The 19,443-nt window shown below is 38.9% G+C and overlaps 1 protein-coding gene across 3 annotated transcripts in view; it reads left to right on the forward strand.

Annotated features, from left to right (window-relative positions):
* SLC16A9 (solute carrier family 16 member 9) overlaps positions 1-19,443 on the forward strand; it is an 83,308-nt gene that overhangs the window by 41,117 nt on the left and 22,748 nt on the right. For all 3 annotated transcript variants that reach the window (XM_019035408.4, XM_004049448.5, XM_019035409.4), the window contains exons 2-3: positions 7,241-7,472; positions 17,916-18,059. In XM_019035408.4, the coding sequence (XP_018890953.2) occupies positions 7,277-7,472; positions 17,916-18,059 (340 nt within the window). In that variant the 5' untranslated portion in view covers positions 7,241-7,276. The remainder of the gene's footprint in view (positions 1-7,240; positions 7,473-17,915; positions 18,060-19,443) is intronic.

Here is a 19,443-nt window from a genome sequence, read left to right on the forward strand (position 1 = left end):
ATATTATTTCATGCTCTTCTCTCTCCTCCAAGGGAGGCTCATAATACATGTACTGTATTTAATGTTTTTAAGTTAAAGTTAAGAAAGATGCTTACAAGTTCAAGTTCAAATTCAAATTAATTCTGTGAAACTTCTTTAAACCCTGTAGTATAAAATAACTGCCCCTAAATTAGTGTTCTTCAAATGATCTCTCAAAATGGTTTCTAATTTTGAGTTTGATAAGGTGTCTGGTCACTCAGAGTCCTGGTTTGTTAACACTCTGGTTGAAGGAGATTCCAAATTCTCAAATAGTTTACTAGAATATAGTACAATATCTATTTCTTAGAAACACATTTTATACATTTGTATGAATAAGACTCCAAAACGTTGAATATATGCATGGATCATAAATCTAAATAACATAGTGCCTTCTGATACTTACAGATCTTGTTTCATTCATTTATTTACTTATTTATTTAGAGATGGAGTCTTGCTCTGTCACCTAGGCTGGAGTGCAGTGGCGTGATCTCAGCTCACTGCAACCTCTGCCTCCCGGGTTCAAGCGATTCTCCAGCCTCAGCCTCCCGAGTAGCTGGGATTACAGGCGCGTGCCACCATGCCCAGATAATTTTTGTATTTTTTAGTAGAGACGGGGTTTTGCCATGTTGGCCAGGCTGGTCTGGAACTCCTGATCTCAGGTGATCCACCCACTTCGGCCTCCCAGAGGGCTGAGATTATAGGTGTGAGCCACCCTGCCTGGCCTTTTTTTTTTTTTTTTTTGGAAAAAAAATTCCACCACTTAGATAATATAAATGATTAATTCTACAATATGTAGAAACAATTATTTCTTGCGGTTATAAACACAGACTTCTTGAAACACATTTTTCTTGAATTTACATGGAGAGTACCATTTTTCTAATCTCATTTTGCTCTGTGAGCCCTGTAAGAACTGCCCTCTCCAACTCCACCAAACCTATCGGGCCTATCCTGATTACACATGTATGTTCATGTTATTCCTCTTGCCTTGGCCACCCTTCTATGAATCCCTTCATTGTTCTTCACAACTAACCTACTTTATGAGGCCCTTCCACTCCTGCTCCCAACTTGAGTGCTTTCATTTCCTTCGACTCCTAAACATTTAATATCCATCCACTTGTTTGGCACCCAATCGTGTACATACTCTTTTGCACATACCTTTCCACGTGGACACACCTTCCCATGTACACATATCTTACCTTCCTAAGTGAGTTAAAAGAGTTCCTGAGGTCAGGGACCATACCTTATATGCCTTCTGGTCTCCCTTAGTAGCTAGTGCAATATAACTTAAATGTAAGTGATCAAGAACATTTTGAATAAAGACCACTTTCTTCTTTTTTTTTTTTCTTTTTGAGACAGCGTCTTGATCTGTTGCCCAGGGTGGAGAGCAGTGGCATAATCATGGCTCACTGTAGCCTTGACCTCCTCAGCTCAAGCTATCTTCCTGCCTCAGCCTCCCAAGTAGCTGGGACCACAGGTGCATGCCACCACACCCAGCTAATTTTTAAGACCGCTTTTATCTTGCTGCATTTCTGTAAACATTAGGATAAATGGGCTTAGTGGAAATTTTAGTTAATTTGGAATTTTTATGAAAAAGAATGCCAGATAAGGGAATGTGTCATATTAGATCATAAGATATGAAGAAGGGAGGATAATAAGAAATTTTCATAAAAATAGATATGGCACATCTATATTTCTTATACTCTATGGTCATCAACAATATTCCTCAGCTTTACCTTTGTCCCAAATGGAACCAAGTGGGGTATGGATGGTTAAAATAATCAACTTGAAATTACTGCATACTCACAATATATTTATTCAGTTGCAAGTAAAGAAATGAGTACTGATAACTTAACAAAATAATTTACTGGGTTAGCTCACAAATGTGGAAAGTTGGAGAAACCAGGCTTCGGTATCTCTAGGAAGTCAAGGTAGTAGGACTGACAGAGGTCTCTTCAGTGCACTTTCATGGGGATCCGTAAACTCCGCAGATTTTCCTTTCCTTATATAGCATTTCACTCAAGATTCAGGCATTTCAATCAAGACTCAGAGTCCTGAAAGCCTACTGGCTTCTCTTGGGTTAGATACCCTTTATTGCTCAAGGTCAAGGAAACTTAATTAACAGTCCCACAAGCCCTCTAGCCATGGGACTGATCTACATCCTCAAAAAGGAAGTTGAGCACCATTACAAAAAAGGAGAAATGAAGGCTAGCCTATTCATAAAATCACCTTACGCAGTACAGAATATCAGAAAAACAGCTGGTGAGAGGCACCTAGGGAATAGAGGAAGCCACGGGAGGAGGGTACTAGAGTGACAGAATACAGGAAATCACTAAATGTTAGTTTTAACTGTGTTCTATTGACACTACATGTATCTTAAACTCTGAGATGATGACAGATCAGAAGCTGTTAGTCATCACTATAAAAACTTGCCTTTCTGGTCAGAGTTGATGTGCATGGGAACTTTGTATTTCCAAGGTTTGCTCTCTTAAATATTTACTGTGAGAATTTCTTTGGCTCTTGTCCTACATCCTGAAATGTCACCGAAGGCAGGGCATGGCAATGCAAGGTAGGACGGAGGTGTGTGGTGTAGAAAGGCATTTTTGTCTACTTAGGTTTGAAAACTGGTAAGGGAGATAATTCTCTTCATCCTCCCCCATTGCCCGCAACCTCCCAGGAATACTGGCTTTATTAGTGATTCTGGTGCTTTGTCTCTATAAATGTGTACTTTTCCTGAAGTGCTGTGATTGGAGCATTTGAATGAAGGACAATCTCGTATGCATTTGTCTTCACACAACCTCTTAGTCTCTTTAGATGTTTGGCTATTTCTATCATATCCTATCTAGTTTGAGGAGTTCAGACAATATTTTCTTTAAAGAGGATTCTGAACAGAAATTGTAAAGTACTAAATTGTCATTAGAAAGATCAGAATTGCATTGTTTACTTTTACAATAGAGTAGGTACCAGAGAGAGCAAATTTCCAATGGAGGGACATATTTGATTACTACAAAAATTTCTGATTTGGAAGTTTGGATAATTCTGTTAACATAATCATATGGTTTGAGTGTCTAGATTTTATACCTACAGTTTTGTTCACTAATTATAACATCTCTCTGTTTTTGATTATTAAATGTTGAAAGTTAATTTGTGTAAAGACTTATTATGCACATGGTGACATGAGTTCTGCCCAGTGCTCTGAAATCAAAGTGAAGAAATAAATCCATGGAAGCCCAGGCAAATGATGGGTGTAGCTATGACTCTCTGAAGGTAGCCAAATGCCTTGTCATCTAATTAGGCTGTGTGTGAATGGATAATTGATATTCCTACTGTCTTCAGACATTATCTGTTGAAACCACAGCCAAGTGCATGGTTTGGCAGAATCCGTGGGCAAAGACTCTGTTGTACCTGACAGTAAACCTGGCATAGTGAAGAGACATGGAAGGTACAGGTTAAGTGGGAGGCCCTGCTGGGGACCTGAAGGTTAAGCCTTGGATCTCCAAATCCATTGCCATGTAAGCTGTTTAGGAAAAGAAGGAAAATTTTTCTTTTCTTTTCTTTCCTTTTTTTTTTTTTTTTGTTGTTGTTGAGACAGTGTCTCACTGTGTCACCCACACTGGAGTGCAGTGGTGCAATTACTGCTCACTGTAACCTCAAACTCCTGGACTCAAGCCATCCTCCCACCTCAGCCTTTTGAGCAGCTGAGACTGCAGCTGCACCACCACACCAGGCTAATTTTTGTATTTTTTTTGTAGAGATAGAGTTTCACTATGTTGCCCAGGCTGGCCTCGAACTCCTGGGCTCAAGCCATTCCTTGGCCTCCTGAAGTTCTGGCATTACAGGCATGAGCCACTGTGCCCAGCCCAAAGCTTTAAATAAAGTAAACACCATTTGGTTACCAACACTAGTAGAAATCAAAAACAAAAATAGGCAAATTTTGCCTATGAATTAAAAAATCCCTCCGCCAAAATAGACTAACATAGTCAAAACAATGCATGAATCAAGTAAATTTAATCCAATAATTCATGGATGCTTCAGTATTAGAAAACATATATTTTATCATATTAAGAGTTATAAAGGGAAAATTGTATGACCATCTTCCTATACACTGGAAATACATTTGATAAAATGTAGTAACAATTATTTATAATAACACTCAAAAATATAAAAATGCAAATTACTTTCTTAACTTCGTAAAAGAAATCCAACTAAGCACCAGAGGCAACATCATGGTATTTGAGGGCATTCCCACTAAAGTTAAGAACAAGACAAAAATGTATACTTTTGTTAATTGATATTATTCTGTATGTACTGTTCAATGCAAAGACAAAAGAAGGAAATTAGGGGCCAGGCACGGTGGCTCATGCCTGTAATCCCGGCACTTTGGGAGGCTGAGATGGGTGGATCACCTGAGGTCAGGGGTTCAAGACCAGCCTGGCCAACATGGTGAAACCCTGTCTCTACTAAAAATACAAAAAATTAGCTGGGCATGGTGGTGCCTGTAATCCCAGCTATTCAGGAGGCTGAGGCAGGAGAATCTCTTGAACCTAGGAGGCGGAGGTTGCTGTGGGCCGAGATTGTGCCATTGCACTCCAGCCTGGGCAACAAGAGTGAAACTTTGATTAATCAGCCTATGTGCCTGACACTGGTCTTGCAGTACAACTGGAAGCCAAAACAAGGTGGAGGATGTCCTGAATTAAGATGTTTTCACCTCATTGTATAACAGAGACAGCCAATAAATCTACCATTTGATTTTTTAAAAAAAGGAAATTGGAAGTATAAAAATGTAAGACATATAAAGAGATAAAAAATTGTAACTGTAGGTGACTATATGACTGTATTGCATTGTGCATTGTATATACCCAAGAAAATCATCTGAAAATCCACCACAAATAGGAGAATTTTGTAAGGAAGTGGGATGTAAAATTAACATACAGACATCAATAGCTTTTAAGCATACAAACAGAAGACAAATAAATGACCCCAATTACAATATTAGCAGCGAGGATAAAATCTATAAAAATACAATACAATGAAATATTGAGGAACATTTTAAACACTAAGAACATAGATGGAGACCTGAACAAATGCAAAACATATTATGTTCTTAGAATGAGTTGACATCATAAAAGGTCAATTCTCCTTACATCAATTTTTAAATTTAACTCAGTCCTAATGAAAGCATCATCTGATTTCTTTTTGAACCAGACAGGCTAATTCTGAAGTTCATATAGAACAGAAGACATGAATAGCTACAAAATATTGCAAAAGGAGTGTAATTATAAAGACAGAAAAAGCCCCATTAGAGATTAAAATATGGTAAAAGGACTTTTATAAAAAAGATTCTGTGATGAAACAAATGTGGTAATGATGTGTGAATAGACAGACCAATGGAACAGAATAGAATATACATATACACCTAAGAATTAGGAATTTCAACTGGCTTTTCATCTCCAAAACGGTACACGACATTTATACTGTAAGAAATGCAAGTTGAGTGAGCCGAGATCGCGCCACTGCACTCCAGCCTGGGCGACAGAGTGAAACTCCGTCTCAAAAAAAAAAAAAAAAAAGAAAGAAATGCAAGTTGAAGCTATGATGAAATGCTATTTTAAAACCAAGTAATTTGCAAAAATCCAAAAGTTTCACAACACATTCAAAATCCTGGAGACAATATGAATTAGCTCAATGCTCTTGAATTTAATTTGGTAATACCTGGCCTCAATGATCCTCCCAACTCAGCTTTTTCAATATTTTCTGAAATTACAATTACAAATGTATATTCCCTTTGACTCAGCAATTCCTCTTTTGGATTTTACCTAACAAATATGCCTATAAGCAAAAAGATATATGAATATGTAAGGTTTTTCACTGCACATTGTTTTCCATTAAAGCCACAGGGACTGGTCGAACAAACTAAGATAAATTCCCATACTGGAATACAGTGCAGAAGTAAGAAATGAATAAGGAAGGTCAGTATACATTGATGTGGAAGATCTTCCAGATATTTGTCAAGTGAAAGAGAACAAGGCACATACCAATGTATATAATATGCTATTTTTTGGGGTGTAAAAAATAGGGGAAATCTATATTTGAGTTTGCCAGTGTACGCATAAAGAAACTTTAGAAGGCTATACAAGAAACAAGATGCATTGGTTACCTGTGGAGGAGATAAGGCTTAGATGGGAAATAGGTAGACAGGGGACTGTTTATCTTTTGTCTTTTTTTCATTATGAACCATGCAAGTGTTTTTGCCTATTCAATAAGTAAATAAATAAGCAAGCATACAGCCATATGTATACATTCTATGTACTTATAAAAATGACTAAGGATGCTGTCTATGTATTGATAGGGAAAAATCTCTCAGGATGTTATGTGGACAAAGGAAGGTGGGGAATGTAATGTATAATATACTACTTTTTTATGAAAAGGAGAGACATTGAAAATATTTGCTTGGTTTTGCTTATAAATGCATAAAGAAACTGGAAAAATACTCCAGTTGGTGAACATTGTGATGTGCTGCCAGTTGCATTCCAGGCCTCCTTCAGGAATGACAGAGTCCTTGCCCCAGCTGTTGAGAATGCTGCCAGCCCTTATGGGGATAGATTGCCTCCTTTGAAGGGAGCCGCCTCACCTCAGATCACCACCCATTCCTGGGTAGCCACATCCAGTGCATGATCAACATGGAAGTGTGGATGGGCAGCTCCCAGCACCCAGCTCAGCACATCTCTGAAGGGTCATCCCAACTTTAGAAATCCCCTTCTTTATAACTGCAAGCTTATCTGCAGCTGATCTTCTCCCTCTGCCATCTGTGCGCTTCCATAGGCAACAACTCGAAAGCATTCCTAATCAGTCTACTTCTTGCTAGGAATCTGCTTCCTAGGGAACCCAAGAAACTAAAAACTAAGAAACTAAAATTAGTGGTTCTCTGTGGTTGAGCAGGGTGGGAATCTGGTGAAGGTGGACAAGGTTGAGAAGGCTATATTTCACTTTATGCCTTTTTATAATTAAAAAAAATTGTACCATGTGTCTACATCATTTATTCAAATTACAAATGCAAATGTATTTGTTAACTTGCTATGTCGGTGATATTTTATGCTTTTCCATGTATGTCTTTGGAGAACCTTTTTTTTTTTTTTTTTTACTTTAGGAGGAGATATTTTAACCCCAAGTGCTGTGCCCTACCACACTCTAAATAAGATTTTCTTTTCTGTTTGTTTTTGTTTAGGACCTGCAGAGAAACGCCTCCTGATTTTGTCTTACAATGGAACTTAAAAAGTCGCCTGACGGTGGATGGGGCTGGGTGATTGTGTTTGTCTCCTTCCTTACTCAGTTTTTGTGTTACGGATCCCCACTAGCTGTTGGAGTCCTGTACATAGAATGGCTGGATGCCTTTGGTGAAGGAAAAGGAAAAACAGCCTGGGTTGGATCCCTGGCAAGTGGAGTTGGCTTGCTTGCAAGTAAGTGGATAAATTAATGCCTCTCTTTACTCTTTAATCATTTAATTACATTTACTACATCATGAACATTGTGCAAGGCAGAGAGGGCTTTCTTTCCAAAGTATAACATATCTTTTCCTGCCTTCATTGCAATGATTGTACTTTCACTGTAATAAATCAGTGTGAAAATACAGGCACTCCCTAAGATGTTAAATCATCCATCCATTCATTCATTTCTTTATTCATTTATTTTCTGCGATGTGCCGGGCATTGAACTAGATGCTGGAAATGAAAAGATAAACAGCAAACACATGGTTCCTGCCCTTAAGAGGCTCATAGTCTTGTAAGATACACACATATATGAGTAAGAATGAGTCAGGGAGATGAAGGTAGTGTTCCAGGTATGCTCAAGGTACATTGGTAAGGACCAAAGGACAAAATGGCTCTCAGCAGCCTTCTAGGCAGCTTCTACATGGCTTGTGATTACTCTTCTCTGTTTCAGATACACTGTGGTCAAATCACATGTCCTGTGGTCATGAGAACTTCACAAGAAAAAGCTGACATAGCAAAGAGTCTCACAAAATCCAATCCAATCCAATCACAAAATTAAAATCCTCATTAAGGATTTTAATATAGTGTTATGTATAAGACATATGTGATATATTTTGTGTGTCTCCAAAACTGATATTCTTGATGAACAGTTACATATGATGTAATAGTGATTCCTGTCTTCTTTAGAGAGAATAGTAGAGACTTTTTATTTTCCTTTTCACCATTAAAATCATATGCCACTTGAACTTCCAGAGTCATAGTTTGAACTCTGCAGTAATATTTAGTGACCATTATTCCAACATATTTGGAACTATTTAAGCACAACAGATGGTGATCTAGATAGAGTCAGTAGCCCTGGGCTCTCTTCCTGTGTGCTATGAACTCACCATTATTCATTCAATCTCTATTCTTATGGGGAAAATAAGGACATTAAATATGATTTGTAAGGTATTTTTCAGCTCTAAAATGGTTTCATGAAAAATGCATTAGTCATTCCTTCTTTTAAATATGCTTCTCTCCTGAATTTTAAAGGGGATGTCTTTCAAAAAAAGCAATGCCTCCAATTGTTGTATTACCTTGTTAAATTATAAACAAGAAAAAAAGGCTTAAAAAACAATGCAGGATCATCTTGCTATGTCAGATAAGATGGTTAAATATAAGTAAACAAATAAAAATAATATTGCCATGAGCTCAAGGGAAACAGGGAAAGTTTGCCCTAGATTTGTTTGATAGAGTTTCTCAAAATAAGGATTGTTTGTAAAGCCACCAAAGTACAAGTGGATGATAATTGATATGTTAATAATGTGATTTGAATGTATTGATTTCTAAAATAAGACCTGTAGTGGGGAGGAAATAATTTTTTTAATGTTCTCTAATTAGTCACCATTTCTATTAGCAAATACTAAGTTAAACAGAAATGTAATTACTTTGGCTTCCAGCAAGGGTCAAAGGATAATTAAAATGCTGACTCAATTAGCACATACTTGAAGAATGAAGCTTCTTTTCACAAGTCTGTCCAGGTTGGAGTAGAGGGCTGAGGCAAGCCGAGATCTCCTTAAGGATGGGCATTGGTGGTCAGAGCTGAAGCTGACTGTTTTTGACAATTCAACTGCAGCTCTACACGTTTTCCAAGTTTCTAGGTGGATGATAACTCATCTCAAGAGCCAGGAGCAGCCCTCTTTACTCTTAGGCAGAACTGGCTACATAATTTGCAGGCCCCAGTGCAAATTTAGTGACAGCAGAGCAAATTTAGTGACAGAATTTAGTGACAGCAGAGCACTAAACCAAGTGTGGGATCCTTCTAAACACTGGGCCCTGTGCAACTTGCATAGGTCACAAATCCAACAAGCCAGCCCTGCTTGTAGGGACCAGAGAGTTAGGGCATCTTATCAAAATTCTGGGAGACAACAAGTGCTTGAAGGAGCTTGAGGGTGGAGTCAGAAGCTAATTCAAGTCCTGGCTCTACCACCATTGAGCTGAGTGACCTTATGCAAGTCACTTAACCTCTCTAGGTCCAATGCCTTTAGCTAGATGAGGAAGCAATTGCACCTGGTGAGCAAAGCTTTTAAAGATGAGCATAGAAAAATGAGGGCAAATAATTCAAGAATGAAAAGTGGTGGGGAAAAAAAAGGATGGCTAAATAGCTACAACTTACGCCTGCGTGTGTGTATATATACATATACATATACATATACATATACATATACATATACATATACATATATATACACTTTAGATATTGTGTACAAGTTTCAGCATAGCTGGCTCCATTGAACATATTGTATTTGATGTTATCCTCTTTGGGTTCCTCATAGCATAAATTAAGATGCAAACCCTGAAACAGTGTTTATATAGTATTAGCAAGCAGTGTCTGGCAGTGTGCAAGTCACATTGACCATCAGCTTTATGACAACTTTGCTCTACAGAGAAACAAGTGGATCATTAGTACCTTGGAAGTGGAATAAGTATTTTCATGTTGGTGACTCAAATGGTTATCAGTGGTTCTTAGCCAGGGAGATAATTAGGATCATCTATGGGACCATTTCAGCATATAATTGCGTGGATTTGACACGCAGACATTCTAATTCATTTGGTCCATGATGGGGCCTAGATTCATGAATTATTATTATTATTATTATTATTATTATTATTATTATTTGAGATTAGGTCTTGCTCTGTCACCCAGGCTGGAGTGCAGTGGTGCTATATTGGCTCACTGCAACCTCGACCTCCCGGGTTCAAGTGATCCTCCCAACTCAGCCTCTTGAGTAGCTGGGACTACAGGTGCATGCCACCATGCCCAACTATTTTTTTCTTATTTTTTGTAGAAACAAGGTCTCACCATGTGGCCCAGGCTGGTCTCAAACTCCTGGGCTCAAGGGATTCTCCTGCCTCAGCCTCCCAAAGTGTTGAGATTACAGGCATAAGCTACTGTGCCTGGCCTCATGAATTTTTTAAAGTCCCCAAAGTGATTTTTAGTTAGGAACTACCACTGGCTTAAGCCCTCTATATTTAAATTTTAATCTTTCACTTTTTGATAACTCTCTGATATATGATTTGCTTTGACATTTTTAAAATAAAGAGAACTATTGTAGATTTCTTCTTGTGTGTGGCACTACTCATGCCGTGTAAATTATGAAAAGTAAATTGTCTGTAAAACCTGCAAAAGAAAGGGACCATTCAGGATGAAAGATGAAGACAGTTCTTGGAAGGATGGGTGGGAGAGGGAGCTGGAACCTTGCCAAGATTGTGCCTAAGCATGTGAAACATAAAGTCCTACTCCTGGGCTTTGGCAAACCTAGATTTGGACAGTAGCTCATAATAGCATATTACAACTGTGAAAAGGCATGAAATTCTGGACTTTATACTCTTCATAATCTTAATTCCTAATTCCTTTTCCTTGAGACTTAAATAATTGAGAAGAAAATACTTCTTCCCCTTGCTTGAATTCTTTGTTTGTCCAGATAATCCCTGGGATGAATAAAGCTGGGTAGGAAGGATCCTACCCTCCTGGATTATACATTGTGAATGAGCTCATCCTCATTACATATATTCCTAAGATCTCTGAGCTAGGGATGCCAATATAGAAAACACCATCCATGTTTCTAAAAGGTTTGTAGTCTCAGGGAAGAGACAGAAAAAAAAGGTAACTAATAATTTGAGAATTCACAAATGTCAAGGAGAATAGCAATGGCAAAAGAATCTCTGAGGTTTTAGAGGGATAGCCTTTGAGGAAGCTATTGAGATGGGCCAGATAGGAAGATGGACTTTCATAGGTAGATAGACAGGGAGAGGGAAGTCCATGCAAATTACCTTTATGCAGAGGCTTGGATTTGGTACTGCAGAGGCTGTGTTCTCATGGAGTAAATTTGGCTGGAAAGGAGGGATTGTGTTGGGAGGTGTGACGGTCAGTTTTATGTTTCAATTTGGCTAGGTTACATTCTCCAGTTGTTCAAACACCAATCTAGGTGTTGCTGTGAAGTTATTTTGTAGATGTGAATAAAGTGCATAGTCACTTAACTTTAAATAAGGTAGCTTATCCTAGAAAATCTAGATGGATTTGGCTCAATTGTTGAAAGGCTTTAAGAGCAGAAATGAGCTTTCCCAAAAGAAGAAATTCTGCTTGTAATTGTAGCTGCAGCCTATCCCTGAGAGTTCCAACATGCCCTTCCTAATGGCCTCTTCTGCAAATTTTTGACTTGGTTAGCTAGGCAGGTATTGTCTGGCTGCCTAGTATGGTTGTGCCAAACGTGTAAGCCAATTCCTTGCAACAAATGTCTTAATATATGCTTCCTACTGGTTTTGTTTTTCTGGTTGAAACTTGACTGATATGGGAGGAATGGAAGGTAACTGAACTAGAGAGCTATCATGGCCTTGCATTGTTTTAAGATGAGCTAACACACCCTTTGGCTAGATATTGTTCTCCAAATTCAAGGAAATGGTGGTTCTGTTTCTCACACTACCCAAGTGCTGAAACAGCAGGAAATAGCACGGAGATCTAGTCTGCAGTTTTGTACTCAAAGCAGATTTGAGAGTCCTTGCCCTCTCCCTTTTGTCTTCACTTCCTCCAAAGGTGTTCAAACTCATAATATGAGTCAGTAAACGCATCACCATGTTAATATAATGAGTCAGTATGGCCAGGCCCACTTGCTGAATGAGTTATGAGTGCTGGCAGAGCTGGGTTTGGGCATTACCCCTAAGCACTGTTAACTCCTTCAAGGAGTACTGAATTCCTGATTCTCTTAAGGATTCTGTTGCATTGGCAGGTTCCCAGTATGCTAGGCAGTTTTAAGATTGGTAGGAATAAAGACCAGGTTTTGGTTAAGCTTTCTGCCATCTCTAAATACCACCAAACCCACTAAAATGAAAGGCAGTCAGGGTATATGAGATCAACAATTTGAGTGGCTGTGGCTCCTTAGTGCCTTTTTCTTTCTCAAGGAGATGAACTTGAGATTTACAGTCTCTGCTGGAGCAAGGATTGAGGAACCTGCAATTTGGAGGAGCTCACACCTTGGGCTCCCTGAATTTTAGGTGGAAAGGTAGGACCTTCACAGGTCCAACTGATCCGCTCTGTTAGGAAATCCTTGCTGCATGGCAGGTCCATAACCTGGTTACTACTATATTCTGTTTCTCACTGTAGCATCAGCCAACTTATGTATTCACTGCAGCAGACCTGGCCATCCTTCTACTCCTGGGACTCACTGCAACTTTTTAGGAAAAAGAAGTGTGACACAGGAAGGGGAACATCACACTCTGGGGACTGTTGTGGGGTGGGGGGAGGGGGGAGGGATAGCATTGGGAGATATACCTAATGCTAGAGGGCGAGTTAGTGGGTGCAGCGCACCAGCATGGCACATGTATACATAAGTAACTAACCTGCACATTGTGCACATGTAGCCTAAAACTTAAAGCATAATAATAATAAATTTAAAAAATAATAAAAGTAGCTAAACTTAAAAAAAAAAAAAGTGCATGGAGGTTGAGTTTATTTCCTAAAGGGAATAATTTCATTCCCAAAACTATCCTATAATAAATTAAAAACTGAAAAATCACGTTATGTTTCTGTTCCCTCCATTTAGAATAGATGTTCATCCCTTTTGTTGACATAACCATACTTTGCAGCCTAGTTCAAGGCTTAGTTCTGCGGCCTTGGTTTTTCTTCCTCTTATGAAATCCCCAAACAAGCCGTCTGAACCTTTCTTTTGGTGCTTTTGGCCTTGGGTTTTATTTTAACCCTTGACGCGAGTTTGTTTTGCCTCTTGTCTAAGTCCTCGATTGTGTTTGATTTCTCTGTGTCCTTTTCTAACATGATATGAGATTCTAGTACTGTGCTGTCCAGTAGGGTGGGCACATGTGGCTACTGGGCACCTGAAATGTGGCTTATTCCAGTTTAGATGGGCTATAGGTATAATAAATACACACTGCGCTGGGTGTAGTGGCTCATGCCTATAATACTTAGAGCTTTGGGAGGCTGAGGCAGGAGGATCACTTGAGACCAGGAGTTTAAGACCAGCCTGGGCAACATAATGAGACCCTGTCTCTATAATTTTTTTTTTTTTTAATTAGCCAGGAGTGGTGGTAACTTGGGAGGCTGAGGCAATAGTGGCTTCTAAACACCAATACTGACAACAATAATATTGGCTCTTGAACACTAATATGCAGGCAGTGGTAAGTTCGGGAAAAACTTTCACCAAAGGCAAAATGAATATAAAGGCAATGATAGATGAAATGTATGAGTGTGTGTGTGTGTGTGTGTGTGTGTGTGTGTGAAGTTCCTATTATCTTCTTACTGTCTTGCATTTTATTCCGGAATTATATCCTTCTCACTATTTGCTTATTTAAACATTTCTTCTTCTCTAATTAAGCAGTAGTAATAATAGATGGTTATTACTTTTTTTTTTTTTTTGAGACAAGAGTTTTGCTCATTGCCCAGGCTGGAGCACAGTGGCGTGATCCCAGCTCACTGCAACCTCCACCTTCCCGGTTCATGCAATTCTCTTGCCTCAGCCTACCGAGTAGCTGGGATTACAGGCATGTGTCATCACACCTGGCTAATTTTTGTATTTTTAGTAGAGGCAGGGTTTCGCCATGTTGGCCAACCTGGTCTTGAACTCCTGACCTCAGGTGTTCCACCTGCCTTGGCCTCACAAAGTGCTGGGATTACAGGCTTGAGCCACCATGCCCGGCCAGTTATTATATTTTTAAAGTATCATGTGAAAATAAAACATTAGGAACCCTCACCCCTTTTTCCCCCCTTTTTTTTCCCTAAAATTGTTCAGGTTCAAAGGTGTGGAATCACTGGTTCATGTCACAGCTAAACTAACTTTTGTTCCAAAGTTCCCTTCTGCAAAGTTTTCACTTTGCATTGTAAGAAATCTCCTGAAAGTAGCCCTTTGATTTAATCTGTCTCTTGAAACTCATCCGGTGCTGAGGAATGATAGATGGTTTATCATCTTGAGGCCTTGCACAGTTACTACAAAGAGCTAAATACATAAATGTATCACATTTTGCAGATGTGACTTGATGGTCACTTTGATACATTTTGTCTTGTTATTGCTGAAATATGAGGCTATTGTGTTTTAAATCTATGTGAATAGAATCTATAAATAAACCCAGGTTCTAAGGATAAGGGTTAAATAATTTGCTCTAAACTATTGAACACCAAGTGATTATAAATTTTATGTTTTCATCTAACATAAGTTCATAAAGCTATGTTATCTATAACACATTAACAAAAGTATCATTACCAGTGGTGAATCCATACAGGTCTGCAGCAGACTTGATCCTTGCTTCCTTGGAGGAAAGAATTCCGCCAGGGGGCAGAAGTGGGTTTAAAGCAGAGAAAGAGACCAAGGCAAGTTTTAGAGCCAGAGTGAGAGTTTATTAAAAAATTTTAGAGCAGGAGTGAAAGGAAGTATTTACACTTGGAAGAGGGCCATGTGGGCAACTTGAGAGATTCAGGTGCCCCATTCAGTCCTTGACTTGGGGTTTTACAAGTTGGCATGGTTCTGGGGTTTTTCCTTCTCTCTTGATTCTTCCCTCATGGTTGGCTGTTGCTCAACTGCTGCCTGGGCAGTGTTGGTCATTTGGGAGGGTGACCACGTGCGTAGCGTGTTTACTGAGGCTGTGCTTATGCCCCGTAGGGGCAGTTTTCCTTTACCAGTCAAATGCCCCCAGAGGAAGGTCGTACATCCACCATTTTGCCTCTTAGTGAACATGCCAGAGTCCACTTGTCCAACTCCTGAGATCTTACTGGGAAGCTGCTGATCACCAGCTCCAGGTGTTTTCTGTCTACTGGGAGACTCTCTTCCCCTGGTGTTGGCTGTGGCCAATTATCATTTCAGAAAAACAGTTTAATAAACATCTGACCATCACCTGATGGTTACTGGAAATTCCTGGGTGAGGCGAGGGCTCTCCTGACCTGCTCATGTCTGCCTAACTACCTACTCTAACAGTACGTTGATGTTCTTTACTAATAATTTGATTTCTAGGAAAAAATTAAGATCCCAATTGAACTATTTCTCAATCAGGGAGAATGCTGGTCTGACTTTGGCCTTAGACCTGTCATTGGCTAGCTATGGACTCTTGGTCAAATCACATGATCTTTCTGAGTTCCAGTTTCACCATTTTTAAATTGAGGTGTTTAGACCGTTTCCAACTTCCAAAATTTCAGCTCTAAAATTTTTTGTCTTTAATCTCTGACCTAATGATATATTTCTCTAAATCAGCAGCAGATGGCAGTGTGAAAGTAGAGAACTTTAAAACCTGTTTCCATTTGCTGTTTCCACCTGTAAGAGAATTTCTATTCATTTTTTCCTAATGCTTAAATTGTTCTTCAAAAAAAACATTTGTTAGGCAAAAAAAGTGACAAGAATTTATCACATAGTTGATAACGATGCTGTATATTTCATACAGCAGTGGCTTTGGTTGTACATACTATGAAAATTATTACTCCTCCATCTTGCCCCCACACTCCCAGGCTCTGAGGCTTCCTCATGGAATTAACATGCATTAAAGAGCATAAAGTCCTATTTTGAGGATGAAACTTGAAACTTTTCAAGTATGCCAGGAATAATCTCTGTGTGTTTCAATTCCAGTGTGTTATAAAATTTGTGAACACTGAAACTCAATGTCAATGTAGTTTGGTAACAACAGAGAAGGGTCATGCCTTATGCTGTCAGACATTCATTTGTAAAATTAGACTCTTAAAACTGTTTCTATTTTTGAAGTATCTAAGTATTTCTCATTGGGTGTACAGACAGCCCAACTATTGGATGATAAATTTGGTCTTTCAAATGGATTTTCCTTTTAAAATACTGGCACAGAATATTTCCCTCTATTTGTCGTGCAAATGTATCAGTCTCCTCTTCTGCGCTGACTCACACAAGAGGGCCTGAAAATAGGAGGGTCCAATTTATGGCCAGGAAGGAATGTGGGAGAGCCTTAAGCACCAGGAGCTATGATCTCAATGTATCTCGGGGGCCATAAACTGGTCTTAAATATGTGTATAAGAAGTTCTCTGGTATTGGGAAGAATGTAAGAGCATAGTGCATGGGTTATTGGAACCTACCTCTGTCATTTACAAACAGTGAGACCATGATGGATTCCATTGTTTCTCTGAGGTTGCTTCAAAAAGTGGTAAAAGACACATACATACAGAAAAGTGTATGTATCATGACAGTATAGCTTGATGAATGCTCATGAACTGAATACACTCATATAATCATTACATTCATGCCAAGAACAAGAACATGAGCAATACCCCGCAAGTTTGGCTTTGCGCTCTTCTGATTGTAACTCCCCAGCCCCTACTAAAGATAGCCAGTATCCTGACTTCTAACACAGATTAGTTTTGCTTTTTTCTGTAGTTTTTATAATTGAAAGTATATGGGTTGTACTTTTTATGTTGGGTGTCTTTCATTTACATTGTGTCTTTCATTTACATTGTGTTTGTGTGATACACCCTTAACGTATGTAGTTGTAGATCATTTTCACTGCCATATAATTATGTATATAACTCTAGGTGTTTATGTGGAATTGAATTCCACATAGAATTGGAACTTCTGGGTTTTACAGTGTGCTGTGTTCGGCTTTAGTAAACACTGCCAGCAGTGTGTGAGAATTCTGTTCCTACCGCTTTCTTGCTAACAGTATTGTCTGTCTTTAGCCATTCTGGTAGGTGTGGTTTTTGAAAATTGGAGATCAACTTGAAAGATTGTCAGCTCAATTCAGATATACTTCTCTTTGCTTTCAAATCCTTGGTCTTTCTTCTACCATTGACTTGAACAGCTTCTTTGAGCTTCAGTTTCCTTCCATGTTAAAGGAGACTGTTGGGCTAAATAACCCTTAACGTCCTTTTATTTCTAGTACATTAAGTTCTGTACTTCTGAGTACAGTCCTAGTAGGAAAGAATTTCACTATCACTTAAATTCTGTTACATGAGCTGTTGCCCACTTATGTGTAGAACAATTCCAGGTGATGGTCACTTTTGCCTGTCAGTCAACAGGGCACAGTAACACTGTCAGGTGGGTACTATTATAATTCCCATTTTCAAATGAAGAAACTAAGGCACAGAATGATCAAATAAGTTGCCCAAGACCGAATAGCTACCAAGTAGTAGGGCTAGAATTTGAATAAAATCTGACTCCAGAACCTCCATTTTACCTATGTGATAATATCATCCTTTAATTTCATTATCAAAAAGAATGGGACTAACAGTAGTATCCACCTCCCAGGGCTGCAGTAAGATTCAAATGAGATGAGATTGTTCATGTGAGCTGCCTCATATAGTGTCTGCATATCATAAATATTCAGTGCATTTTATTTTTGTTGTTTTATGATGGAAAGAATCATTTTGAACTTAAGAGGGATGGATCATACGATAATAAGTGAAGGTTTCATTTCTTTTTTTAGGTCCTGTCTGCAGTCTCTGTGTCTCGTCTTTTGGAGCAAGACCCGTCACAATCTTCAGTGGCTTCATGGTGGCTGGAGGCCTGATGCTGAGCAGTTTTGCTCCCAATATCTACTTTCTGTTTTTTTCCTATGGCATTGTTGTAGGTAAGGAACCTCGTTACTATGACTTTCCTAACCTTCAAGAGGTACACATCATTTCACCAGTGCCAGGTTTATGATCCAGCTAATGTAAAGGAGTGAAAATGCTCACTAATAATTTACTTTCAATAACCACTTCTCCAAAAACTGTTGCTTTAGTGAAAAAAACCTGCCCAGTGAATCAAAATGTTTGAAAGAACAAACAATCCATACTCTGTCTCCTTGCAAGGCACAGGGAAGTTTTTCATCTCAGCCCTTGTCTCTCTATAGCACATATGGGAAAAGTGAGAGGGGAACATAAAACTTGGATGTTATTGACATCTGTCACTTCTCACTAAATTATGAAGTGGCCCTTTTCCTATTGGGCAGTCAAGCGTGATTCTTTGAAGCTGTTTGTGTTCACAAACAGCTGTTTGCATTCCATAGCATCTGTTGCTGTGGACCCAAGTCAAAAGCCACAGCACAAGTAAAAAGTAGATTTGAAAGCATGTATTACTATTTTTTTTTAGAGATAAGACATGAGTGAAGAAAGCTGAGTGGTGGGATGATACTGGTTACAGGGGAGGAAAGCATAGGAGGCGCAGGGCCTTAGAGTACTGAAAATTTGGGAAGATATCCTTGTCATGTCATTACACTAATTGGGTTCAGTGTTAAAAATCACCACACTTGGTATTTCTAGGGGCTGTTGGTAGGGACTTAGAAAAAGATGGCCTCCAGCTTTCAAGTTTCTTCTTAATGCCTGAAAGGAGCTAATTTTATTGACTACCAATATTCCTTTTTTCTGCCTGGAAATATTTCTCCAATAATAAATAATAGAAAATGTAGCAACTAATATTCACTGAGTACTTATCATATGCTAGGGACTGTGCTAAATGCTTTATATGATCTCATTTCCTCTTCACAAGAACCCATTTTACAGAGAGGGAAAGTGAAGCTCAGAGAAGTAAAAATATTACTAACTAAATTAACAAAGCTGGGAGACTTCGTCTGATACTTAGAGACGCTCAGTCTGACACTCAGTGGTCCATTTATATGGGATTTGATATTGGCTTAGGCTTACACTCACGGCTATTGCCGCTGATGGTGGAGTTACAGGGCTTTCACTTGGTTTTCCTCACTATGATGGCGTTGTAGGGAATGATAACTCTTATTGCTTTGTCCAAGGGACCAAAGAACAATGTAGGGAGTTCTATCAGCTGTTGCGTATATGTGCTATAATTAAATATCAGGGACTGGGGAAAGGACCATTGGCTGGGCAGTTGGGGCATAATCCCATATATTACCTGCCCCATGTAAGCCCACTCTAAGGGGAAGCCATGCAAACTCTTCGTGTCTCTAACAACAATGTTCAAAATGTATTTCACTTTCCTCAGTGTACAGTTACTTAAAT

This window comes from Gorilla gorilla, chromosome 8, assembly GCF_029281585.2.
Source record: "Gorilla gorilla gorilla isolate KB3781 chromosome 8, NHGRI_mGorGor1-v2.1_pri, whole genome shotgun sequence".
Taxonomy (NCBI): Eukaryota; Metazoa; Chordata; class Mammalia; order Primates; family Hominidae; genus Gorilla; species Gorilla gorilla.